The sequence below is a fragment of the Megalops cyprinoides genome, chromosome 10 (assembly GCF_013368585.1).
Source record: "Megalops cyprinoides isolate fMegCyp1 chromosome 10, fMegCyp1.pri, whole genome shotgun sequence".
NCBI lineage: Eukaryota > Metazoa > Chordata > Actinopteri > Elopiformes > Megalopidae > Megalops > Megalops cyprinoides.
The window spans coordinates 21078189-21104969 of NC_050592.1; the positions used below are offsets into that span (position 1 = coordinate 21078189).

Consider the following 26781-nt stretch of genomic DNA (forward strand, 5'->3'; position numbering starts at 1 on the left):
GAGGGGGACCCTCATCATAAAGATCTGTTGTTTTCCAAAGGAAATAGGCTGTGTCCAATCCAGCATGACTCATAGTGTAGGGTCAGTGCTTGTCCCAATTTCTGTGATGTGAAGTAGCTCAATGTATAAGTACACCCCCTGGTGAGTATGCTGGTGTGTTACCCAAAATCCATCCCTTTTAATGGTGATTGCCAAGCAGAGGGGCAGAGGGCGCTAGCCTCTATGATCTAGCAGGAAAATGGGCCCATAGCCTTCCTGGGCCAGGAAAGCAGAGACAGAGACGCTGCACCTTTCAGAGTTCTGAAATGAGTGTGCTCTAGTGTAGGTGTTTCAGCAAGCACTGTTGTACTTGTACACAGCCTTCTAGCAGAGGCCATTAAAGCAGGCTGGCTTCAACTGCATCCTTAAGGGGACCACAGGGACACCGTAATGACATGCACAGATCAGAGGTGCCTCCTCCTTAAAGCAACACAGCCATCACCGCACTGTCACAGCGCACCCTCGGAGGGGCACAGAGGGATCTGATTGGGTGAGGCAGAACGAGCCACGTCTCCTGTTCAGCGGAGTTTGACTGATTTCCTGCGTCTCTAAGCAGACGGGTATTTATTGCAGTGCTTCATCCTGAAGGCCACTGTGCCGATCCTCTCATTTGTTTCTCTCTGGTTCGATTGCCCTCTGAGCTCAATAAAAAACCTCTTCTTCCCTGTGTAATGTCTTCCTGCCCCATTGCAAATGACAGTCATTCCACCTAATTGCTTAGATTCTAAATTACGACTGTATGCCGCAAGCTCCCAGATATACTTTTATTAAAGTGCTTAGCACAATGACAAATGGTTTCTGGTTATGTGCAGTGTGCTCGTTGTGCTCTCTGCTCATTTATGTGCAGTCCTTATTCTGGAGGGGTTGCCCAGACCTGCAGTGCTACACAAACACTGACACTGTTGCTATCATTAGGAGGCCACACAGGAAAGGAACGATGGACAGTCCTACAGGAGCCCCATAACTTGTCATAACATCACTACCATGTTTTATCATTTAGTGGGATGTTTGACCATTTCACTGGCCTTGTGATCAGCTCATGGGGTTTCTCTGTCTGGTAGAAGCTATAGGCTGTTATTACAACCTTGAGCAATGGAAGCAAATCTGAATTGGTTCATTAGGCATCCAGCTATATAAATGTCTGATATTTACACCAGAACTAAACAAGCACAGTTCAACAGCTATGATTCCTTTCCTGGCCTTTTCACACCATAGTGGAAACAAGCATTGTTACTATAGGAGCTGTTCCTTCAGTCAGTGAGAGAACCATTAAGTGAGGGACGTCAAGTTTTATATGACTCCTTCTTCCAGTCACACCCATGCCTTCTGATGAAATCAACATTGTAACAGACTGTGGTTCCATTAACAGGAGGGTTGATACAGGCATTCAAATAAAGCATGTGTTTAATTGGTCAGGTCACTGAAACAGAAGGGTAGTGGCTACATAGCTTATACTAATGCAGAAGACCAATGGCAATCTCTTCTTTCATTCCTCCCTTCACTTAATGTACTAATGCTCTGGATAAGAGCGTCTGCTAAATGCATGTAATGTAATGTAACTTACAACATGGGGGCACTGTGCCTTTATACAGCCCTGCTTGTTAATACCTGCACAGGCAGAAGCAGTTCAGTACAGCTGGTGCTGTCCATGGTCCTACAGATCTCCTGGTCTCCTGAGACACCTGCATTGCTGATGGCAGAGCAGTTGTAATGCCTTTGACTACAAAGGCATTACAGAGCTGGCCTCTCTATACCTACGCCACACCTCCTGGCATCACAGACCCCCGCATCAATGTTTCACCACAGAGATGGAGCAAAACCCCATTATTTGCACTGTGCAGTGTCTGTTTGCTGTTTGTCTTTGAATCCCAGCTGGAATGCAAAGGAACAGGCACAAACTGTACTGGAGACCCTCGGGTAATCTCAACGGAACTTAGCTGACAAACTGCTGCAGGCGATCGATGGAAAGTAAGACTCTCAAAAGTAATAATGTCACCGCCCAGTCAATGATCAAACTGAGCTCTTCCCGAGTTCTGTGGATTGAGCTTTTGTGATCTTGGATACCATCTCTGACTTGTTGAAAATGAGAGATATGATCTCACTCACACACTCACACACACACACACACACACACACACACACACACACACTTACAGTTACACAGTTACAGGAGTATCTTATTTTCTCTGATAGCCCCAGGTAAGTGTACTGGTTATAATTATAGGAGCCTCAGAATGGCCAGACATCTCCAAGAGCGATCAATCAGGACTCTTCCTCCGTGTATCAACACCTCCGCCTCTGTTTCACGGTAATTGCCCTCTCTCTGGGACTGGTACACTATTAGATAAAGAGTTGAAGTCTTGAGAAGTACTGTGCTATAATCTCTTCCATCTTGCTTCAGGGCCCTTCAGCTGTAGGCAATGAAACAATGCAGGAATCAGCCAGACTGGGATCATTCGATTTAATGACTGTGCAGCTTAACTTTGAGTAATGCATTTCATCAAGGATTGCAAACAGTGCCCATTCATGTTCAAGTTCATGATTCAAGTGTAAATTACGCTCAAGATGGACACAGACATCTTCTAAAAATGTATTTATTTATGATCCCAATCTGAGTGAGCAGGTAGATTCAAAACATTACATGGCATAGAACTCAGAGCACTTCACTCTAGCCAAACTCAGCAGGCAAAATGAAGACAATCCTAATCATCCTATTTCCACCACGGCTTCACTGAATTTTCAGCTTTTACTACTGAAGCTGTGTTTATGTGTGGAGATCTCAACTTAAATTTAAGGTCAGTGTACTAGATTGGCTAAATGGGCCTCTGAGTGTAAGCAGTGTGGTCCAAGTGAAGATCAAACTTGTGACCCTCAAAGCTATGCAGCACATCTAATAAGAGACAGCCACTGCCCAAAGGACCAGACAAGCTTAAAATGAGGCCTGCTTGCACGAACTTCCATTTCTGTGGTGAGTATGTGTCTCTGTGTGAGTTCATTTACACCTCGGGATGGGGGAGGTTCTCGTCCCATAAGTAATCTACAACCCATTTCAATCCACTGGTCAAAGTCGTATTAATTGGACAGGGGTTATATCTAGCTATATGTAACTGAGTGTAAGCTCTAAGCCAAGTAATTTGCCAGAACAGGCTTTTTAATTTGAAAACCCAAGACAGGCTGTCCAGAGATATTCACCTATTCACATGTATATGTACAGCATCATATTATGCATGTAGCTTCCATTACAGCTCTATCTTTGGGTCTATATTTAATGATTATGAATGCCATAAAATATGTCATATGTCCTAAAGAAAAGAGATATAGGAGGCTGTTGGAATCTGATGTTACAGCCAACTACACGCACTGCATCTTTATTTTTCTCTATACACTCAGGGGTGTAGGTGATTTCCGCAGCGGGTGGTTGAGGCATTCAGTGGGGAATGCAATATAATTAACCATATCTCTCTGTGTTTTAGTGAAAACATAAAAAGAATGATAGTTTGTGGGTTGCATGAAACACCTGCACCTTTGATTTTCCATCTGAGTGCTTTTGCTGGCATCTGCCAGAGTGATTTGCCTTCCGGTTTTGCATACTGGAAAAAAGGATACTGAGGTTAGGTGCTTATTTTAGAATGTAATTTAATGCCACGGCGTCAGAAGATAGCCTGTTTTAAATAGGTCAGTGATCCATATTGGGATATCATAATATAAAATTAATTTTACCACTGAAGCATTCCTGTTACTCTGAGAAAATAAATAAATAAATAAATAAAAAAACACATATTAACAGTGGGACTTTTAATGATGAATAGCGATGATAATCCTGTGTTGGCCATATTATTGAGATCCACGCTCCATGCCTCCTACTCCACTCGCTGCAAAGCCCTCTGAGATCATGGGATTTTAAACAACAACACCAAAACATTACTACGCACATCTCGCCTAATTATTTTCAGGTTAGTCCCACGTTATCACGGAAATAATGCATTGACGTGATAGTACAATAACGTACTCTAACACATAATAATGCAAGTATGCAAACATATGCAAAGATGAATGTAACCTATCAAGTATTTTAAGCACAGGTATTGCGCTTACGTTGCACCTGGTTTAATCAATTTTCCATCCATGCGCACGAAAATCCCTCAGCCACGACACAGAAATACAAAGATGCGCTTCCGTTGAAAGACAGGTCTGATTTGCGCCTCTCTGACACAGACGGATATCACAGCGAAGAGGGAGTTGGTAGGGTATTTGGTGAAGATGAGAAATGTCCGATGTGTTGCTTAACTCTAGACTGTTGCTGTGTGAATGTGTGAATTCCCTGTTCATTTTTATAGAATTCTATATCTCGCACATAGACGGACTGCAGCTCTGTCTCGTGTCTCTTACAAATGTTCACACGTTTTTAACCTACTATGGGGGTACAAAACTCCACTTGCTGGAAGAATGGTTTATGCGCTGGTTTCATTCCTATAAATACACTTGCCTAGATGGACCGATACATTAAATGTACGCCAAACATGGTAAATAAAATCGGTTAATTACGAATTCAGATTTTGATCTCCGACCCCGATTTTAACACCAGTACAATATGGAAACTTCCTTTCAATACTAAGAAATGAAGTATGTTACGTCCTGCTGAACTGTTTGCGCTCTGCGGTAGATTACTCGGAAAAAAAATCGTTAAGCAGGAAGCGATGGGCTTTACATGGATTGTAAATAATTCTGAGGCGGTCTCAGTTTTCAGCTTCCGGCAGAGAGAACTATTTGACATCTCGACTAAGGAATAAAGTTTTCACTTTGTTTCTTGCTCAGATCGTCTTCTGTTACTAAAGCTATGGCGGAAGACACACATGCACTGTACAAAGTTGCCCCAATCATCCACCTCAAACTGCAGTTCAGCAGTAGATATACAGTACTTTAAAACCGAGTCATTTTCCTTTGCTTTTCTTTACGTTTTAAAAAAGTTCAGCTTATTACAACATGCATTTATATTGTAAGCACATATGTCAACCATGCATTCATCCACTCAGTTCTTTTTCATACATAAATATGCATTCAAAACAGTAACTGTTAACTAACTAAGGTAATTTCTGCATGTTCTGAAGGCAATTTCATTGTGACTAGCATCTCAGTGTTATGTGATACATGTCTTTATAATGTGACACATAGCGACAAAGGATGGTTATAACTGCTTATGCAACAATTAAGCCAGTAACTCTTTCTAACAGACTATTCTATAAACATCTCGACTGGGTGTACAGTAAAGGTTAAACCAGCATAATCGTTTTATTGTATTTATTTTTCAGAAAATGTGTACAAAGAACTGGTCCAGTCTGCGCAGTTATCTAGTGCTGCCATCAGGTGGAAGAGAATAAGAACTACGTGTGTTGGAAGATCATAATGGGCTTTTTTATTATTCCTCAAAACATCATCAACCTGTGTACGTCAGGAGCTCCACGGTGGAAGTAAAAAGGGGGTGTAAATAAGGTAATGATTAGTTGCAAATGTCGTTATATATTATTTGAAGCCCTAGTAATTGTAGCGGGGAGGTCTCTGGGGCAGCGCTCAGGTTTTGAAATGACATTGACCCTCACAAAAGCGATGGGTTCCCGGTGTCCTACACCTCCGATGCTGCTGGTGGCAGTGTTGCGCTTTGTCGGCCTTAAGATAAACAGGGTAGTCATAATGAAGCGAAGAAGAAGAACCGAAATGCTTTGCGTCTGTTTGGAGGTGGTTACTGCTGGGAAATTTACATGGCGGAATTCTGAAAGCGAGAGGTGGATTCAGCCGGATGCCCGATTCTGGATATCTTACTTGGCTTAACGAGTTAGAAACCAAACAAAAATCTGTGTTTGATTTTTGTTGTTACGGAAGTACTTTCGTTCTGTTAATACCGATTTGTTTGGAAGGTCGTTTTGGCCACGGAATTGCCTGCTAGCCGTCTTGCTCATTTCAAATAGGGAGAAAATGGCAGACAACAGTACAGGTCAGAATGGATTTTTGATTCAATTTTTAACGTTAGGTATAACGTTACTATAAGAATATTAATGTCATGTACAGCCAACATTAGCTACTAATTACTGGTAACTTCCCGACTGATCAAATGAATCGTTTAAACTTGGCTATCCAGCTGGCTGGATTGTACTGGTAGTTTGCTAACGTACGTTAGTTAAGTGGATCTAGACAGTTGAGGATGCCTGTGCTGTATCTATAGCTAGTAATATGCGTTTTATCTGTATTAAAGTGTGTATGAAACATTTTAAAGAGAATGACCTCAGTGTTTTGAGCCAGCCCAGTGTTCAGTAAACAGGTGGCTAGCTAACGTTTGCTGTTTAGCTGTCTGAATTGGCGAAGAGTTTGAGTCGACAGAGAGTAGCCACCAACGTCAAATTAAAATAATATATTGTCGTAACATATTGCTGCAGAGATTGAAGGCGTGTATGCTAGGGGGGTCCGTCGTGACATGTTGCTGTTCATCTGTTGTTTGTTGTAGAAACTCAGCCACTGACTTTTTAGCGGTTTATTTTGACAGAACAAACAGCTGAGACGAAGCAGGACAACAATGCTTCTTCTGGGAATAACGTTTCAGACCAAGAGAAGGAGCTGGCAGCCAATGCATATGAAGCGTTTTCGGTAACAATTTATTCTTCCCATCTTTCATTAAATTAGTATATTGCCACTGTTGATGATAAAATAGTACGAAATGTTAGAACTTTCACTTTCAGAGCATGTACTTGCAGAGCCATCTTAGTTGTTAAAATGATGTTGAAAAGACCCAAAAATATTATTTTTCTCTCTGCTTCTACAGTCTGGAAACTACGACGACTCGTTGAAGCACCTTGAAACCCTTCAGGAGCTGAACAAGGAGGATTACAAAATAGCAATGAACAAAGCCATAGCAGAATTTTACAAAAGCGGCCAAACAACCACAGACACCTTAAAGCAGACGCTTTTAGCTATGAAAAATCAGGTGCCACAATATTTGAAAGTTTATTCTACTATTGTCACAAAGAATTTAACTGCCAAATATCAGATTTACTTAGATTCAGTTTTGTTCAGTGTGCACATTTAGAAGCTGTTTTGGTGTAGAGTACTTTAGAGAGCTTGATGCACTACAGAAATATTGATTGAGGATAACAGAGTTACTACAGAGGGTTTTGTGTGCTTACTGCTGACCCCTCTCATTTTTCCCCACAAGGTTCATACAGCCGTTGAAGACATTGATGGATTGGATGATGTTGAAAATAGCATCCTTTACTACAATCAAGCAATCATACACTATCATATGAGGCAGTACTCCGAGGCAATTCTTATTGGGGAAAAGCTCTACCAGTTTTTAGAACCTTTTGGTATGTTTTCTGGGCATATTAAGTTGGGTGCAAGTGCTTGGTACCTAGTGCTTGAACGAAGGTACTAAAGAGCAAATGATTGAACAATGTATGTATAATTTTGTTCTGTGTCGAAAGGATTGTTGATATGAGAGTAGTTTAACTGGCTTTTGGATGTTCTTTGTCTGAGCGTGTTGACATTTGAAGTAGTGGGTAAGGCAGAGCAGCAGTGTGGCATGGCTTGATCATGTGGTTTGTCCTAGAAGAGAAGTTTGCCCAGGCCGTGTGTCTGCTGCTGGTGGATCTGTATCTGCTCACCTTCCAGCCTGAAAAGGCCCTGCATCTTCTGGCTGTGCTGGAAAAACTCACTGTTCAGGGCAACAATAAGAACGGCAAGGTAGAGGTGAGTGTTTCCAAGTCTGCATCCTCATGTCTGAACTTCCAGTCTGTGGCGCTGTCTGCACTCTCCCAAGCTGCGTCTCAGGACCAGTTCCAAAGTTCACCCTCAAGCTGTTATTGTGAGAATACGGAAAAATGTCCCCTGTGTTAGTTACTGTAATTTTTGCCTATTAGTTGAATCAATCTGTAGATGAATTGGATTTTTCATTAATGACTTTTGAGGTTGTTAGCTACATTGGTATGTGTTCCTGCATGTTTGACAAATATAAACACTATTAATTAGAGGTGTTCAAAGAGTGCAGTCCGTATGACTGTTTCCAGCACATTGTCTCCAATGATAATTGGTTTACTAGCTTTTGATGTGGTCCTCATAGCAAGGTTGGTAGGAGTGGTTCTTTATTTTGATGTTTTAAAGCCTTTGATATGATATTTGATGTCAAAAGTGCAAATCGGAGGAAGTGCTTGTTGTGGCATTGCCCATAAATGATACTGTAATCAACGGTCCCATTGCCCAGTTTGAAAAATTTACTGTTACAGTAAACTTTGGCCATGTAGGTTGTTTACTTTGCGCTGTAATTTGAAGCCAAAACGAGTGTGCATTTCCCTAGTCGTTAACAGGCTTGTTGGATTGTGATTGTAGATGTTGTCGCTATCTGTGGATTTCCTGTCTGTGTGCGGGTTCTCCTAACTGTGTTCCAGCTGTGCACTGTAAGCAGTGACACTTACGGTGGACTGACGTTTGGAGTATTCAGTGTGGAGAATGTACATGTAATTGTGGATGTGTGGGTGTGTGTCTGTCTAGCTTTCTAACTAAAACAGTATCTGGCTGTCCATACTAGTACTCGAAATTTGGAGCTGAACATCAAGCCAATTAACACAGATGTTTCATATTGAGTAATCTTTCTTTTTGCTGAAAATCTGTTTTTACACTTATTAGTAATACAGATAGGTACACAGCCTACCTAGCTTGTTAGTTATCTCTAAACTAATTGTGTTCTCCATCTGAACAGGCTACCAACAATGTTAACAAAGATGGTGCCAATCAGAAGGCTGACTGCATTGCTGTGATTGAAGCTGCAAAGTCAAAAATGCACCAGGTAAGTAGATGGAGAAATCAGCATGGATGTACAGGGTACCAGTTACATGTTTCAGATCAATTTCTAGAGCAGTGTGTTGAAATGGCACTCTTTGGACATGTGCATCCAGTTCGGCAGGAGATCTTATACAGTGTGTGTTTCTGTAGCCATATTGTCCTTCCAGGTCATAGTTTCAGTTTTAATGAATTTATTCAAAATCTGTTTAACTGAAGTGGACAGTGTTGCAGTACAGTGCGCTGATCTGTGGTGTTTCTTCCGTCTCTACAGTATAAAGTCCGAGCCTATATTCAGATGAAGTCACTGAAGGCATGCAAGAGGGAGATCAAGTCTGTGATGAACACTGCAGGAACTGTGAGTTTGTTATGGCCATTTCCTGTGAGCCTCTGAAAATCTGAGACAGGGAAGTGTTTGAAAAGATTTCTCCAGATTCCTCATGATGATATATTTCATACACATTCTCAGTCTCTACATACTGTATGCATAGTACTTAGTACTGGGTACAATCCCTTTAAACCAAAGACCTTGAATGAGTGGGGATTGTTCTGCAGTCAAATTTTATGCAAACTCCTCAACAGAATATAAGTAATTACATTAAAAATGGTAGATGTATGAAGGAGCACTTTGGCGATTTCCTAATTGCTGCAATCAGTAGGGCCCATATGAAGTGCTCAGTTGTAGAATCATTGAGACACAACAGTGAAACTGACACCTCTGCTGTCCTTCCCCAGTCTGCCCCGTCCCTCTTCCTGAAGAGTAACTTTGAGTATCTGAGAGGAAACTACCGGAAAGCAGTGAAGCTCTTAAACAGTTCCAATATTGCAGAGCACCCTGGAGCTCTGAAGACAGGTAGCTGAGATCTCATCATAACCCTGTATCTATTGCTGTCTCTAAGGTTTAATTTCAGTGAAAACATCTCTGTGGTGGTTTTCTTTTGTGTGTAGGCGAATGTGTGCGCTGTATGTTCTGGAATAATCTGGGTTGTATACACTTTGCCATGGGGAAACACAACCTGGGCATATTCTACTTCAAGAAGGCCCTGCAGGAAAATGACCACACGTGTGCGCAGCTAGGGCACGGCAGCAATGGCCAGAGTGAGTGTCGCCACCTACTGGACAACTATGAGAATGACTGTTAAATCTGTATGTTGTTACCCCTGTTATGCTTTCAGCTCACCTCTCTGCGATGTGTGTGATTGCAGCAAAGTCATTCTCTGGAGTTCCCATGTGCGCCCTCCTGGCTAACAAGCGGTACGAGCTGCTGTACAACTGCGGGATCCAGCTCCTGCATCTAGGCCGCCCCCTGGCCGCGTTTGAGTGCCTGATGGAGGCCGTGCAGGTGTACCACTCAAACCCGCGCCTGTGGCTCAGGCTGGCAGAGTGCTGCATCTCTGCCAACAGGGGGGTGAGTGAGAGAGAGGGAGGGAGGGACCAAGAGACTTTGGGGACTGTATGTAAACTGGTAATCTTCCATTGCTAAGTAATAAAACAAAACATTTACTATAATAATTTGCAATTATTTTTCCTGCATTAATAACATTTATTGCAGAATTCTTGGGCAGCATATCTCCAGATTTCAAAAAGCAAAGTATCTGTGGAAGTCAAGTATGCTCTTATTGCTGTTGAAGATTTGCATTTTGTACATATGTTTTAGTTTGTATTTATGCTGTGAGAACCTCTGGTTACCATGACTTTTGGATTGTTAATGGGGGGTAAATTGGTATGTCATAGCTCTGACCTGACATGGTGATTGTGGGACTGATTTCTGTTTCTGTAGCAGACTGCATTGATCGTACTGTTATCGGTCTCAGCTGTCTCCCCCTCCTCTCTTGTCTTGCTGTTACAGGCTAAAACCTTTATTACAATCACTGGTCACTTATGAAGTGTGTTTTAAATTTAGGTTGTAACAATGTAAAGCCCCAAAATGGGAGCACTAAATGATTACTTTTATGCTGAGTTGAGCACAGTTTGCAATCTGTGAAGGCAGGAAGAACAAGATTGAGTATGATGAAGGGTAGGAATCAGCCTGCTAATCACAGGGTTGTTATCGATTACCGCTGCTTGAGACAGATGAATGGCCTTCCCAGGTTTGGCAGAATTTGTTGTCTTGATCGTACAGGCTGGATGTTAAAGGAATGGGACTGAGATTTTAATGTTTGATCTGACTGGGTGATTGTTTGTCATCCCCACTGGGAAATTTGTCTTGCATCCCACAAAAATGTCAATCGTGACAATATAAACACATACAAATACAGCAAGCAGCAAACAGTGGGTAATAGTCCGCTTGTAATGTTAGCTGTGGTTAATGTATTTGATGCTAATGGGAACAGCAGACTTTTGGGCTCTGGTAGTATTGTATAATAATGTTCTAAATCTTCAGTCTAATAGCTGGAGTTTGTATTCATTGTTTAGAGAGTGGGTATGATCAGCTGAGATTTTCTTCCCTGTCCTTCTGAGCATGTCTCCAGTGCCTCTGTTTCCTGGCCTGTGTTTTTACACCCATTCTCAGTAGCTGGTTTATCAGAATATTTGACTGTAAGGTATCAAAAGCAGATCAGAAATGTTCAAAAATGATTGTGACATAATTGCATGGAGTAGCCAAATGACAGTGTATTTTATAAAGAAGCAAGAGTGATATGGTATGAATTTTGGAGCGGAACTAGTCATTTCTCTGTACGTTTGAGAAGATGGGTAAGAACTATACCCTCCAGGCATTCAGTTTCTACAGATGTGAGAGAAATAGGGCAACAATCTCTTAGGGTGCAATAGTGGCAGTTTCCCATGCTTTAGGTACACAACATGCATCCAGTAACATTTGAAACAGTTTCCTACAGATGTAACACAGTTGCCATTTGCATTCTTTGATCACCCAGCGACTTAAATTTGACTTGAAAAGGCTCTAAGTACATCCTCACCTGGAAGAGTAATAGGACGATCCGTTATAGAGGGGGGGTCCTGAGTGTTTGCATTGTCCTGTGCCTTTGAATGAAGTGAAGAAGTTGAGGTCATTGGCCAGGGAGCTGTCACAAGGTTGCTTTAGCTGTGCAGGTGAACTGGAGTTTCACTTCCCATACTTCTTACTTGTTTCACACTGTTCCATGCCTCCCATACATTGTTGTTTCAGAAAAATTGCTCTGTGATCTAACTTGCCATTCTATTTCCAGTCAAATGTTCAGTTAATGTTTTTTGGTCACGATTCTTTTTATGACCACATAGAGGTTTTTTAAACTCACTCTCTTTCCCTCTCTCTCCCCCTTTTCTTCCTCCTTTTCTCACCTTTCTTGCTCTCTTCTTTCAAATCTTCTCTCTTTCTCCCTCTTCTCCCTTCTCTCCCTGTCTCCCTGCTCTTCTCTCTGTGGTGTGCTCAGAGCTCAGAGCAGGAGAACAAGGGTCTGCCCAGTAAAAAGGGCATAGTCCAGTCCATTGTGGGCCAAGGCTACCATCGCAAGATCGTTCTGGCCTCTCAGTCCACGCAGAACACAGTCTACAGGTCAGTGTGCAGCCCCTCCCCCTGTTCTCTCCTGGGTCACTCTAGCTCAGGGTGCTAAAAGCAACTCTTTGTTAAAGGGACTCCCTGTCCTCAGCTTGCCTGCCTCCCATCATTTGCCACTGGTAAAATTCAGGGTTTAATGACAGAATTTTCTTTGTAGTTTAAGCAATTTATCTACTTTTTATATCTGTAGAGCTGTAATGATAACAAGAGAATTGGTATCATGCTCAGTATTTTGACTTGTTACATTTCTACACAACTGTCAACCAGCAGGTGGAGCTGAATCGCAGTAAATGTAGTAATATTCAGAAGTGCTACTTTAGTCCTTTGGAATGGATATCATTCAGAGAAATTAATATGTGAAAATAAGTTGCTTTTATGCCATACTGTCACAGCAATTTAACTGTCTCATGTAGCTATTGTTTGCTTGGCTCCAGCCATTCCTGTGTTGAGTTTGGAAAGTTGACTGTGTGTATGTGAGATTAATTGATTGGCCTGGCTGTAGTTGGGTATTTTACAGCCATGTCTGTACCCATTATAGGGAGTTGACTGTGTGTGATTGAGGGATTGATTGGTTGTCCTGGTTGTAGTGATGGGCAGTCTGCAGCCATCCCTGTGGCCAGTATGGAGTTTGCTGCCATCTGTCTGCGGAACGCATTGCTCCTCTTGCCAGAGCTGCAGCAGGAGGTGAAGAGTGACTCCGGCTCCAAGAGCTCCAGCCTCTCCGGCAGCACAGAGAGTGGCAGCGAGAACAGCGAAGCCTGCAGGTCAGCCACACACACGCACACACACACACACACACACACACACACACGCACACATACACACACACACACACACACACACATTACCTGCTACTCACACATACTATATACGCACAGCACTTACTACATCCATACACAACATGTACTACACAAATACAGCACTTACCACGCACATACTATACATGCAAGCACTTACTACACATATACTCTATACAAATTCAGACCTTACTCCACAAACGCTATATGTATATGCAGAACTTGCTGCACATATATCATATATATAGCATATACACTCACTGTATGAACACACATGGTCACTCACCCTGGACACACACATGCGGATACACATTTTCACAGACAAACGCCATACACAAACACATTGGATCAGTCTTCTTTAAAGTGATTCTGAGTGCTGTCATTGTTTGACGAGCTCCATTGTGTGTGACAGTGGGAAGGGCTCTGATGGGGACAAGCTGATTCCTGCCCCGCCATCCTCCCCCCTCAGGAAACAGGAAGTGGACAATCTGAGGTAAGGTGACACCAGGGCCCCAAGCACACGTCCTCCGCTCTGTAGACAAACCTGTGACACAAACATTGTGCTGCTTCGCTGAGGACTTAAATACCCCAAGCCTGTAAACACAGAATAGACGGTGGATGGCTGAATTCCCAGATGCACAGTTTCAGTGTGATAAGTGAGTGTAGCCAAGGAAAGGGGCAGAGTATCAGTAACATGACCATAAATTCAGTGTCATGTTAAATGCATCCATTACAGTTGCTTAGCTGCTGATTTTATCCAGAGCAACTTGCATAGCTTTGTGTTTTTTGTACATGTTACCCATTTATACAGCTGGATATTTACTGAGGCCATTTAGGGTAAGGATCTTGTTCAAGGGTATGATAACAGTGCTCCGCCAGGGAATTTACTCTCGAGTGCTCTCTGATTCTGTGCTGTGACTCTAGGCGTTCTATGACTCCTGTGTGCTGTAAATGTGCTGTGGCTCCTGCTATATCTCTGTGCTCTGTGACTCCAGGTGCTCCATCCTGGCCTGCAGTGCTTATGTAGCCCTGGCACTGGGAGACAACCTGATGGCCCTCAACCATGCTGAGAAACTCCTTCACCAGAGCAAGCTGTCTGGGTCCCTCAAGTATGTGATTGTTGTCTCTCTCCCTTGCTTTCATGTATGTCTCTGTAATATCTCAAGTGTTCCCACAGTCCTTGAAAATATATAAGTTCTGGAAAGGCAGGCAAAGGTCATGGAAAGTGGTCAAAACAGTTTTTAAACTGTCCTTGAAAAATCTTAAGAAATTGGCTCATCCCAGAAGAAAAATATTGTTTATTTTAGTCTTTAACAGCAAGTTAAATACATCCATCATTATATTTTTAATACTAATTTATATTATTATTTCTTCATCAGTGGCTTGTACATTCTCCGGAATGAATTAATGTCCAGCATGACCTGAAGTCATGCCTTTTTGTGATTTTGCAATTCATTAGGAAAGTAACTGACACAATGGTACATAGCAACTCTCCTCGCATGAATGAGGGCCGTACCTTATCATTATTTTTATAATGAGCTGGAATGTCAGCAGGCCTGTGCTTGGTGTGTATGTGTGAATATGTGTCCACTCTCTGTAAGGCAGTCCTAATGGGCTCAGTCGTCTGCCATACCAGTCATCTCTCAGCCCTGCAGTGTGTGGTTCAGCTCCCAGTATGATGAATGGCTGTGCTTTAATCAGAGAGGATTTATTTGTTTTTAATAATACTGCCCTAGGCTTCCCCCGCTTCTCTCCTCCCACCGCGTTACTGCATTGTTGTATGATGAAGTCCTGGCTAACGTCTGGCCCATTCTGAGCGCATACGAAGGGTATTCCCTGCCTCGGACTGCATGTGTTTACAAGATGTTGGGGATTTTCGGAAAGATGGGAAGGAGGGAGCAGGGATGTGCAGCTCATGGCCAGAACATGATGATATACAGCCCCCTGTACATCTGCACGCCTGAGGAGTGGCACTATAGCACTGAGCTCCAGCCGTGTTTTCCGCTGTACACGAGTGTTTGTGTGTTGCTTTTGCTCCCTTTACATTAGAGGTGGTGATATTACATGGTTAATTAATCATCCTAGAAGAAGACTGTTTTGTAAACCATATCTGGCTGTGCATCTCTGACATGTCTTTGAACATGTTCATGTCTTTTTTTTCCGTGCCTGTTGACAGATTCCTGGGTCACCTGTATGCAGCAGAGGCGCTGATCTCTTTGGACAGGATTTCAGATGCCATCGCACACCTGAACCCTGAAAATGTCACCGACGTGTCTCTGGGGGTGTCGTCCAGTGAGCTGGACCAAGGTCATTCCTCAGCCCAGCCCAGATCCTGGACCACTCTTCCCACTCAACCCAAATCCACTTTTTGCTTGGTCCTCTCTGAGTTGAAGAACAGCTCTGATATCAAACACATGGAGTGCAGCATTACAGCTGCCACTCCTGCCATGTCATTAACATTACAGCGTGGGCTCATCCTCTGTGTGTTTCAGGCATGCTGTTGTCCTTGTAAATCTGAGGGTGATACGCTGTAAACTTTAGCTTGTGGTCAGGAAACATTACAGGTTTTCATTTTTTGTCTTAAAATGTCAAACAGTCCCTGTAGTTCTCACTGTTTTAGTGCTTGGAGCTGTAATATTCAGTATACAAGTGTAAAGGGACACCTATTAAGTAAAAGCATTGCCAGATTTTATGCTGTGCAAACGCATTCATACACTTTCCTGCAGTTGCCTGTTTTTAAGCAGTGAGGTTCGCTCAAGCAGTTATAGGGATATCTGGGCCCAGTGGAATGACTGGCCTTCTCAGTATTCTCAGCATATCATATTTTCTCCACAGGATCTGACAAAGGGGATCTGGAACCAGTAGAGTCCTGTAAGTGTATTTTAATTGAACAGTGGTGTCTGTGTCTGTGTCTGTGTGGGCATATGAGTGACATTCGTGTGTGTTTCTGCAGCTGGGAAGCCGACCCCTGTGTGTTACCCCAGCACTGTGAGCTCCGCCCGTGCCATGATGCTGTTTAACCTGGGCAGCGCCTACTGTCTGAGGAGCGAGTACGAGAAGGCCCGAAAGTGTCTACACCAGGTACACACACACTTAAATGTTGAGTCTGAAATCACCAAAACAAAAATATGTTTATGTCTGGCTAAATGTATCCTATCTGGCTAATTGTGGAGAGTATAACCCTCCAACGAATGTCCAGCCACACTATTTAATTTCAGGACAGTCCTGATGATATGGCATTATTTACTTAAGCCGTTATCAAGAGAGTTGCATACATTACATATCCATTTTAACAGCTAGATATTTACTGAAACAATTAAGTTTAAATACCTTGGTCACAGGTACCAACAGTGACCAACCTGGGAATTGATGGAAGTAAAACAGAATAGACCCCAGTCTGCTCCTGCTAGCATGCCTGCTGCCAATAAAGACATGTTCGAAAGATAAAAGCCCCTTTGTTCTGGTGTCATTTCTCTGTGATAGTTTAGAGGAGGTGTTCCTTCTGTAATGTTGTGCTTGGTCTATGCAGGCTGCTTCTATGGTTCAGACCAAAGAAATTCCCCCAGAGGCCATACTACTTGGGGTGTATCTGGAGCTGCAGAATGGTGAGTCACACACTGGAAGTGTCTTGTTTTCCTAGCCAGTTATTCTGTGCCGAATCTCTGGGTAAAGCACATTCTTTATAAGCCCTTCTATGGTTAGATACATGTTTTGTGTGCGTGCGCGGGTGCACGCTTGTGTGTTAGTGTGCATGTGCGAGTATCATCAAACAAAGGGGGATCTCAGCTGTAGACAGTTGGGGAACGCCCATTTCTTACTCTCTCCCCACCTCCTTCCGTCTCAGGAAACACACCGCTGGCCCTGCAGATCATAAAGAGGAATCAGCTCCTACCCTGGGTGAAGTCGTCATCTCCCGACGTACGGAAGAAACCAGCCACATTCCAGCCTGTCCAGCCCATCCAAATGCCCTCGTCCTTCACACAGGTTCAGCGCAAATGATCCGAAACCAGCTCGCCCATCCCTAGTCGGACCCCCAGCCATATTGTGCTAAAGGTGGTGACTGATCCAGTGTCAGCGCTTGGGTTGAAAAGTCTGTCTGCATCTCCCCCCCCAGTGTCCACCCAGTGGCCCCTTTACCTCGCACGTGTCATTTATAAATCCCCCCCCCAGAACTCCCCCTAAAAAGACAGAGAGATTTTTCAGGGCTAGGTCACGCCTCATAGACCCTGACTGCAGGGCAGAGGATGGCTGGGTTCTTGTTTGTTTTAAAGCCAGAAAATTCCAGGCGGAGGAGGCGTGGCATCACCCGCAGTGTTAATGCTCGCTTCTCTCCGAGGTACAATATGGTAACCATCACTCATTGGGCACACCATCTCCAATAAAATGTATTTACGTATAAAGAGTCTCTGTGTGTCACTACACTCAATGTCAGTGTTTACAGATGTTTTTGGATTTAAAGTGGAATTCTTCTCGCAGAATGATGGGAAACCGCACGTTGTAATTACATTCATGGGAGAGATTTAGGAAACCCATTTATAGAGACATCAAAGATTTCCGCAGTGAGACTAGCCTCTGGTTTTGTCCATTTCTCATTGCTAAAAACAATGGGCTACAAATGAAATGGAAAACTGAATGGTTTCCGATGGTCTCTGCATGAATACAATTTCCTGTGTTTGGGGAGACCGGAGCACTGCTGCTCCTGCCTCTGGGGCTGAGCAGACTTCCCACCCTGAGAGGGCGAGGGCGCCGAGCGGTGAGTCACCCCCCCAACCCCCCTGCTGCGGGACGTCCCGTCGCTGCGGCAGCATTGACGCCTTCCTTGCGTGTAGAGGAACTTAAAACCAGGCCGCACGCTGGTCCACTCCACGTCCAGGAAGTGAGGTGTGTGCCGGGAGGCCCCCCGGACTAGCAAGCAGTGGTGCAGTGACCGTCTCGCTTACAGAGCACGGAGCCGCGCGGGAGGTTGCGGTACATGAGTATTTAACTGTTACTGGAAAGCAAATCAAAGACTTGCAGGGGCTGGAATGCAGTGCTGTGGAAATATCAGGAACAGGAGACTGGAGAATGCTTACACACTTCTCCCTATCAGCCATATACCCAAAGCACATCCTAACATCAACCTCTAGTATCTCTTTCTCTATATATAAAATTATGTTATGTATTCATCATCATTCTATAAAACCCCAGCTCTGTGTAACAAGGGCTGTCATCTGTATAAAGCAGAAGTTTTATTTTTGATATCAGGTTAAATTCCATTTCTGGTAACTACATATCTGTATAACACTCTCTCTGTAAAGACTAGTGAACTACTCCTGTCGCTGTTCTGTAAAGATTACACAATTGCTGTTAATATACCTGTTGATCACTAACTACCATGAAGCAATCAAGACTTTCTCAGCGATTGAGCACTATAATAGGCTCTAATCAGTGAATCCTTGACAGTATCATCTATTTTTGGTGTTCCTTGCAAAACAATGTATTTTTCTACAATAACTACTCCTGTCACTCAAAAAATGTACACAAAAACCAAAGCTACACAGCACTATTTTCTACAGTTTCATTTGTTAAAACCATTAAAAGCTATTCAAGGTAATAAAAACTGCAAAATTGCAGCTGTACATAAAATCATTTCGTTTATGAAGTCTCAAAAATTTAGGAATTTTTCCATCTCCAATGAATTGGAATTGATATTAATCGAGCATAAAGAAAACAAATTCAGCATTCTCTAAGCTTCATCAGTTTTAAGAGTAATTGTTTAGGATAAACATACAATTCTTAATAAAGCTAAATACAAATTTGTGTTTCCAATCAATTGATGGTAAAATTTATGTTTAAAATCCCTCTCACATATTATGTATACTAGCACAAACACATCCAACCACACTTTTTTCACACAATAAGAGACTTATTACAGATATTTGAGAGATATCTCACAAAAATTAGTAATGCAACCACTCCTGCAGCTGAGGAAGACCAACCATAAAGATTTCAAGATCAGAAAGGATTTCTAATTTGATAAGAAGTGTAGAATTGGCACATTGTGGCTGATCTGTGTCTTGGATATTGATGGATGACTGCTGTTGAATTGCTGTGATCTTGTGTAGGAGTGTCCGTGTGTGTGCGCGTCTGTGTGTGTGTGTGTGCGTCTGTGTGTGTGTGTGTGTGTGTGTGTGTGTGTGAGAGTGTGCGTGTGTGCGTGTGCGCGTGTGTGTGTGTGTGTGTGTGTGTGTGTGTGTGTGCGCGTCTGTGTGTGTGTGTGTGTGTGTGTGAGAGTGCTCGGAGGGATTTAGCATGAGAATAGAGCGCCTGTCCTGGGAGAGGTGACTGAAAGCTCTGCTGAGAGGCAGCGGGACCACACAGGGAACAAAGCCTGGCCCAGACCTCTGCCGGCCCCCCTTAGGGGCGGAGAGATCGAACCCGACGCCAGTGCGCCTGGCCCGGCCGCATTCCTGAGAGAGCAGGCCGGAGCTGCAGGCGGCTTTCCAGTGTTTTATGTGCCATCGGGGTGCGTCTGACCTTTACAGGAACCCAAATCTCAGCGACTGTCAAAAACTCGCTCTGGCCAAAGATAAATATTTGCAGACACTTAAATATTTTCTAAATGTTATATTTGCTTTTATTATGTAGGCCGTTATCTTAAAGCAGCAGTTTCCACTCGCAGGCCTGAAGGCATGCTGGGCTGGCTGCTTTTGGTTCCAGGCAAGCTTGAGTCATGTGCTTTGGAGGTGTAAATTTGCATTTAACATCTTTGACAATTACCTGCTAGACATTGTGTGCAAAAGAAAAAAAAGTTGACGTCTCCAAAAATATTTTTAAAAAGCTATTTCCTTAATTCGTTTTTGTTCATTGGTCCCTCCAGTAAATTGGTAATACATACTCAGTATTAAGTTTAATTCTATTACTTTTCCATTTCACTTATTTTGGTTTTTAAATCAATATTCAACTGGCATAGAAGAGATCAAATTCGACCTTTTTGAACATCATTGGTCTTTCCAGCAATTGTTTTAGTCCCTTTAAATAATCTACAAATCTTAATAAAGGTAAATACAGTTCTGTGCGGCCAATTAGTTTAAAGTAAAATGTAGAAATAAATTGAAATTTTTTACTTAAATGATTTTACTAGCGCAAACATATCCAGCCACACATTTCTTTAACTAAGGACTTGGAGATAATTGGCAGTAAATGTAAAATAGATGTGTGGGTCATCAGAGTGATAACCCACACATATACATATATATACATATATATACACACACTTATAACTTATGTATGTAATCTGTTGAAATGTTTCTTTAACAGACCATTTGGACCAGTCTGTGATAGTGAGTCTTAGAAATGCATAGTCTGAATTCCCACTCTGGACCCTGTTTTTCTCTTTTAATCTCAAGCAGTGACCCACTGACCTCTGAGATGACCTCTGGCCCTTCCTCTGGCCAATGGTATGACTGGACAACAGTTTGTATTATTCCGGTTTTTCTGGGGGGGGACACTCTTTTGCAGGAGATGGGGGAGGGGAGGTGTTAAAGTTGGAATTTAGGGTTGGAGGGGTCAGCGCTGGAAGAGTAACACAGATCTAGAGGCTGTGAATTTTATCCTTCAGACATTTGAGGTTGGAGTCCCCAATCAAGATAGCCACACAACAGTGTTTTTAGATGCAGTATCCTGCTTCCTATCATGATCAGATAAAGACACATGAACGATACAGATACATGTTTTCCATTCCAATAGTTATGCTATCAATTGCAATAATAAGAAAGTGTGAATTTTCCCATTTTGAGTGTCAGTGTGTGTGCATGTATTCTGACAAACTCAGCACATCCAAGGTCCAAGAAATACAAGTTTATTTATGTGTAAACAAAGAACATAAAATCAAAAAACTGCATAGGAAATGTTTAAAGTCCACAAAGATGCCAGAAAGAGGCTGTAGGAAACAAAAAAATCTCTTATTCTCTTTCACCTGATTCAGACAATGTGGCACGTCACTTCCAGTCAGCCCTGAGAGGAAGCTGGGGGAGGGTGGGAGGGGGGCTGAGGTGCTCTTAGAGAATTCCTCCAGCCCCTCCCCCTCATATAAACACACACATCTAACCCCCAGCCTAGGTGCGGGGCCTCCTGGGAGGTGAGGACACAGCCATCTAAATACAGGCGGTCACACAGGACAGCCTCTCTGTGGACTGCCATGAGGATACATTCAGTAGATTTCCGTTTACCTAAAACACACACCTGACAGCTCACAGGACAGAGGTGCATTCTGGGAAAATGCTCCCGGCAGAATCCTCTGGATTTCGAGTGGTGGAGAGAGAAAGAGGGGGTGAAAAGCTGAATGGCCAGCAAACCCATTTTAAGTCTGCTTTCAAGGAGCACTCAGATTTCAGGCAGTTGTTTGTCATTATGTTATTTAGAGCCCAAAATTTACTGAACTGGGGGGGGGGGGTGTAGTGTAGTAATGCAATGTAAATGTAGATTGTAAATGTAAATGTAGATTGAGGATAAAATTTGATACAAAAACCGATGCAGACATAAGAGGCGTGGCCAAATGAAAATGTCAATGCTGGAGTTGCAGCCTCCCCCCCATTATTCAATGGAATGCCTCTGTTTCAGAGTGCATAAGTTTCTATGCTTTAAGGGTGCTCCTGGAGCAAGATGCTTTGGGTTTGTCAAATTTTAAAACAAAAATTCACCCCACCAGATCGTCTGTCTGTGGCTGTCTGGTGGCACTGAGAAAGAGCACGAAGTAACCCGGGTCAAAAACATAAGACTGACTCCAAAGTGTCACCATGTATCACTCAAGAGTTTCACAGGCCGTCTTTGCATTTTTCTTAAACTAACAGGGGGAACAAAGGGAAAAAAAAACTGAAAATGAACCGAATTTTACAAAACAATACTTTTTTTTTTTTTTTAGATCAAGAGGTATATATGCACAAAGAAATAACAGGAATCACTATCTTACTACAGGACACAAACATTTAATTTTGATCGAGCTCCCGCAAATCAAAGCTCTGGAAAGCTACCTGAGTTTATTTTTTTTATTTGTATAAGATTTCTTAAGCTGATACAATCATTAAAAGGGGTCTAAGACCATGCACGCATGAGCTGGTACATTTCACTCATTTTCTTTTTTTTTTTTTTAATCCATAAGAGGCAAAAAGGAAAGGGGGTGGGGGGGTTAACCCGTATGATAGGAGAGCAGAGCGCCGATCTGAAAAGACACGGCCCCACTAGCCACTGTCACCTTCTCACATCTGCTGGATGACCAGGTCACACACAGCTGACCTAATGCTTTCAGAAAGCCATTTTAGTGTCACCGGGGGTTCTTTAGAACTGAAGAGTTAACTGTTCTGGGATCAGTGTCGGGTCATCCGCAAGCATACGCAAGTCACACATGTCGCTCAAAAAACGAGGGGAAAAAAGCAGCAGCAAAATTCTAAAGTCCCCTCGTTTTCGCTCCTCAACCAGTTAACATTGCCAGATCAGACCAACAGTATATGCACCCCAGAAAAAGGACACTACGACAGCTACACATTCAACATTAATAAGACACTAGGCAGCAACATTTATTTAAAAATGTCCCTAAGAAATATGCGGTTGGTTTTACTTAAAGGAGGGCCGAAGGGGTGCGTGATTAAGGACGACTATCGGGCTTTATTTCTTCTTTGGTCCAGGTGATCTTTGAGATTCAGCCGAGGGAGGGAGAGGGGGATCCGACGCGCAGCGCGCTGACGGAGGCCGGCCGCCACAGTGCGCAGGAGGAGGGGGGGGGGCAGAAAGGGCGATTCGTGATGCCGTCGCAGTAGCTTTGGCCACAGTAAGACACAGAGCTTACGCCGCTGAGCGAAAGGTGTTCCAGCGTGCGAGTTGCACCGTAGCCAGCGCCGAGTGAAAGCCAGCACTGAGCAGGAGCAGTGATAAGGCATGGGTATGCTCTGGGCTCTGCTGCTTCTGCCTGGGCTGAGTAAAGCTATCTCTAAAAGGAGAACGCAGTCTCTTCAACAGAGCTGCCCCACTCCAAGCCACCCAACACATATTTTGGTATACCATAAAAAGCTCTAAAGATTTTTTTTTTTTTATTTCTTCATTTTTTACAGGCATTTTTTTTGTCCTAGGACTTCTTAAAGCATGCAAGTTTTTTGGAAACGTAACTTTTACCTTTTATAAAGCGAAGACCTAAGGATCTTGGAGAGAACACAACAAAACTCAAATTTGACTTAATACTGAAACTCAAAGGCCATTGTGTGTCCTAAATCTAAAATGTTCTTGCTCCCCATTTCACAATGTGCTAACGACTTGGCAAACATTTAAAAAAAAAAAAAAAAAAAAAAAAACAGTTCAAATTCTCAAACCTTATGATTGAATTCCATGGGATGGACCTTCAAGGGCACTCCTGGAGCAGGATGGTTCCACTATGTCATTAACTAAAATGCCACTGTGCCGACGCGGAGGTACTGTTAAGGAGGCAGGTATAGATTTCAGTAACACTAATGATGTTGCTGAGATATTTCTCAAAATCTGAGGGTGATCTTAGATAGCTTTAAATGAGGGGACACAGACGAAGCTAGTGGCCAAAACTACGAAGTGATCACAAACCGGTCATCTCTGGACTGGCTGCTGTCTCTGTCTGTCACATGGCCCAGCCTCTGCAGTTCTTAAGCCACTTGTTCCTTTTGGAAAATCTGTCACATCTGCACCTGTCATCTGCCTGCCACATTGAAAGGCACGAAAGACAAATGATCCTGAATCCATTTTCTGCAGCGCTTTGACAGACAGTTACTCTAATTACATTTACATGTTAGCATACCAATGAGCCACAGTGCTCCAAATAGCATGTCGTGTAAAACCGATTAGTGCGTTCTGGAGGTACGAGTATGATCTCTGGGTCATGCTTTCAGTCTGGTCCCAGATGTAGTTGTTTTTGCGAAGGCTCAGACACAAACATGGGTGTGCACTGCCCTGCCTGTGTTTTTCATTCAGAATTGATGCAGGATTTTAAAACTATTGACCACATATATAATATAGCAGATGTGACTGCTTCCAGTTTCTCCACCCCATAATGCACCTCACTGCTTTTAAAGGACTGGTTGGAGCAGCTCGGAAGCTCCTGCGCTCCCCATTGGATGCACAAACCAGTCAGAGAGAACACAGGAACGCAGACACGTTGCCGAAAATGGGGGTGAAGAGCCAAAGCAAGGGACAGCTAGGGCCAGGATGAACAAAACCACCCTCTGCTAGAATTGTTGCAGACTATCGGTCAAAATGACATGCAGGTAAACAGCCACCACGCTGCGCAGATCGCGTGCTCTGCCTGTGTCTCTTTGAAAACAGGGCCCTTGTGTTTCTGTTTGCAGTACTCCTGTCACCGGTCGCAGTGCTACATGGGTAAAGAGTACATTCCCGACTATTCAGTAAATCTTCAGAGGAACGGGATTCGTGTCACAAAGAAAAGAAAGGGGAACAGCCAAGTCAGACAGGCTTCAGAAAAACATTTTGTTCATACAACGCGACGAAGCCTCAAGTATCTGCCGATTTAGCGCAAAAATGATTAGAGTGAAAACCTTTTCCCGTTTCCTCTCGACAAAAGCTTCAGTCCGCAAGACCCTAATAAATTTCCGCCAGACCGTCGCTCTAAGCGCTGTGGTACGGAAGCAGCCAATGAAAGCGTGATTATTTAGTGCCGTCAATGGCAGTTATTTACATGACATAACAGCCTCGCTCAGGGCTGAAATAAGTCACTCCTACAGAGTGCAGACTGAATCCTTTCACCAGTCAAAAATGAATGGGAGTTTTGTTTAAATTTTGACAGAACACATATAATAACTAAAAAGTCATTCTATTGTTCCCAGTTCCTTGATTTAACCTTTAATCCACGGACATTAAGTCGCGCCTGAATCAGCTGAATGAGACATTATATTCATGAATGGGGAGAGACAAGCGCACAGATAGTTAACCAGCGTAGAAGATTCTCTGCTGAAATCTGTGTTAGTGCTCTTAATTTAGATTCATTTAGCAGGGCTAATCATAACCAGTTTCTCATCAGGACTGACAAAATCGACATGAAATTAGAAATGTCCTGATTCAAAAAATTATGTTAATGTTATTTCCAAGTAATAAGACCTGGAAAATCCATTTCTTTCTTGGTTCGACGGACCAAAAGTACTTTCCTGGGCCAGTGGGAGGGGCTTGAGTTTCCAAACAATATCAGTGATTGACCCAAAAAAGTCGAAGGGTAAACGTTAACTAAATGCCAGCCTTGAGTAGATTGTGCTGAAATTCTAACTTTGGTTCTTTCCTTGTGCAGGAATGAGACTTCTCCCTTTAAACGGCCGGTCAACACACCTTTTTCCAGACTTTGAAAAGGATGTCAACAAAGAGAAACCGAGCCTGCAGTGCTAAAAGGTTCGGATTAAATCCCACTACATGCTGCAGTCTGAATGTGAGAACACACATTACCATCCTCTCAGCACTCTAAAGGACTAGATGTTGGCAAAAGCACACTTGTGCTCTAAATACTACTTCATTCAGACAAGCTGAAGAAATCTTACAACAATAATTAATCCTATCACCTCAACACATCCAAAACATTTTTTGGCAGGTCCCCAGAAACAAGGTTTAAAAATATTTGTTTATGTAGACCATTAACTCACTCTTGTGATGCATGCATCACAGACAGAGAGAGGGAAGGTATGATGTCTATTGATGATGTCACGCTATTTTTATTTTTTTAACTGGGAACACAGGTAGTGCCAATCATTCTTCACAGGCCTAAGAGGAGGGATTGTTTTCCTGAAAACATTAATCATACGCTGAGAGATGAACAATACCATTAAAACACCAATTAACAAAAATTGTTGTAAAGACCAGTTAGGACTTGGGTTGACGGCTTCTCCTTCCTGTAAAATACTCCCCTTATTTTTACAAGAAAAAAAAGAAACATGACGACATTTATTAGAAGGATAGCAACTCTAGAATTCAGAGTATAACCCTTCCCATTCTCCCCACTTAATACTGTCGGTTATGTGTGGTGGACAGAGCGCTAACGTCCAGTAATACGTTTGCCGTCATATGACTACATCATGAGGTCCTCCTACTGCTTTCAGAAGCCCCAGTAACTGAGGCAACAATAAAAGTTTGAAAATTAACATTTCGTCTTGCACAGCTACAAAGCAGATGGAAGCTGATTTATCATAAAAATGGAAAGAAAATGGAACAATCAAACAACAAAACAGTAGATTAATCAAAATGTCTCCGCTGTTTTTTGTCCTAAACGTGTAGCCTTGTGTCTGTACATTGCTGTCAGCAACATTTAGGCGTTTAAATTGCTTCATGTGCACAGTAACAATGTAGAAAATTTGTGCGAGCTGTGCAAATACAAACCAAACATTGTTTCCTTTCCTCTCTTAAATAAAAAAGTATTGAGGTAGACGTTTCTTCTTTATAAAACCTTACGGACTAAATCTCTGAACAACAAAAACGAGTACATTCATATATGAGCTACATGAGGTAGATGCAGAGAGTAAAATATTTCAAGAATGCAAGTAATTCCCTGAGACAATTCAGCAAAGGAGACTTTAAGGTACACATGAAGGACAGTCTTTGTCATGTGGGGCCTCTGTGGTTAGTGACGCTGAGCTCTTG

At 42.8% G+C, this 26781-nt stretch overlaps 1 protein-coding gene across 2 annotated transcripts; it reads left to right on the plus strand.

Moving 5' to 3' along the window:
- Positions 1 to 5804: 5804 nt before the first annotated feature.
- cnot10 (CCR4-NOT transcription complex, subunit 10) lies at positions 5805 to 17337 on the plus strand. Of its 2 annotated transcripts, none has more exons than XM_036538838.1 (19): positions 5805 to 6028; positions 6575 to 6675; positions 6851 to 7012; positions 7241 to 7391; positions 7634 to 7773; positions 8780 to 8866; positions 9134 to 9217; positions 9595 to 9712; positions 9808 to 9957; positions 10065 to 10267; positions 12231 to 12352; positions 12943 to 13119; positions 13565 to 13645; positions 14148 to 14261; positions 15329 to 15459; positions 15988 to 16023; positions 16106 to 16233; positions 16682 to 16757; positions 16997 to 17337. In XM_036538838.1, the coding sequence occupies exons 1-19, from the start codon at positions 6010 to 6012 to the stop codon at positions 17149 to 17151; spliced, it is 2235 nt and encodes a 744-aa protein (XP_036394731.1). In that variant the 5' UTR covers positions 5805 to 6009; the 3' UTR covers positions 17152 to 17337. The 2 variants fall into 2 exon arrangements, with proteins under 2 accessions (XP_036394731.1, XP_036394732.1); XM_036538839.1 differs by having other exon boundaries at positions 7637 to 7773.
- Positions 17338 to 26781: the final 9444 nt, after the last annotated feature.

Bases quoted from the DNA above. Each gene is read 5' to 3' on its own strand.
- cnot10 (XM_036538838.1), top strand. The intron at 9,958-10,064 runs GTGAGTGTCGCC...GTGTGATTGCAG, and splicing joins GCACGGCAGCAATGGCCAGA to CAAAGTCATTCTCTGGAGTT. The intron at 12,353-12,942 runs GTCAGTGTGCAG...TCCTGGTTGTAG, and splicing joins ACGCAGAACACAGTCTACAG to TGATGGGCAGTCTGCAGCCA.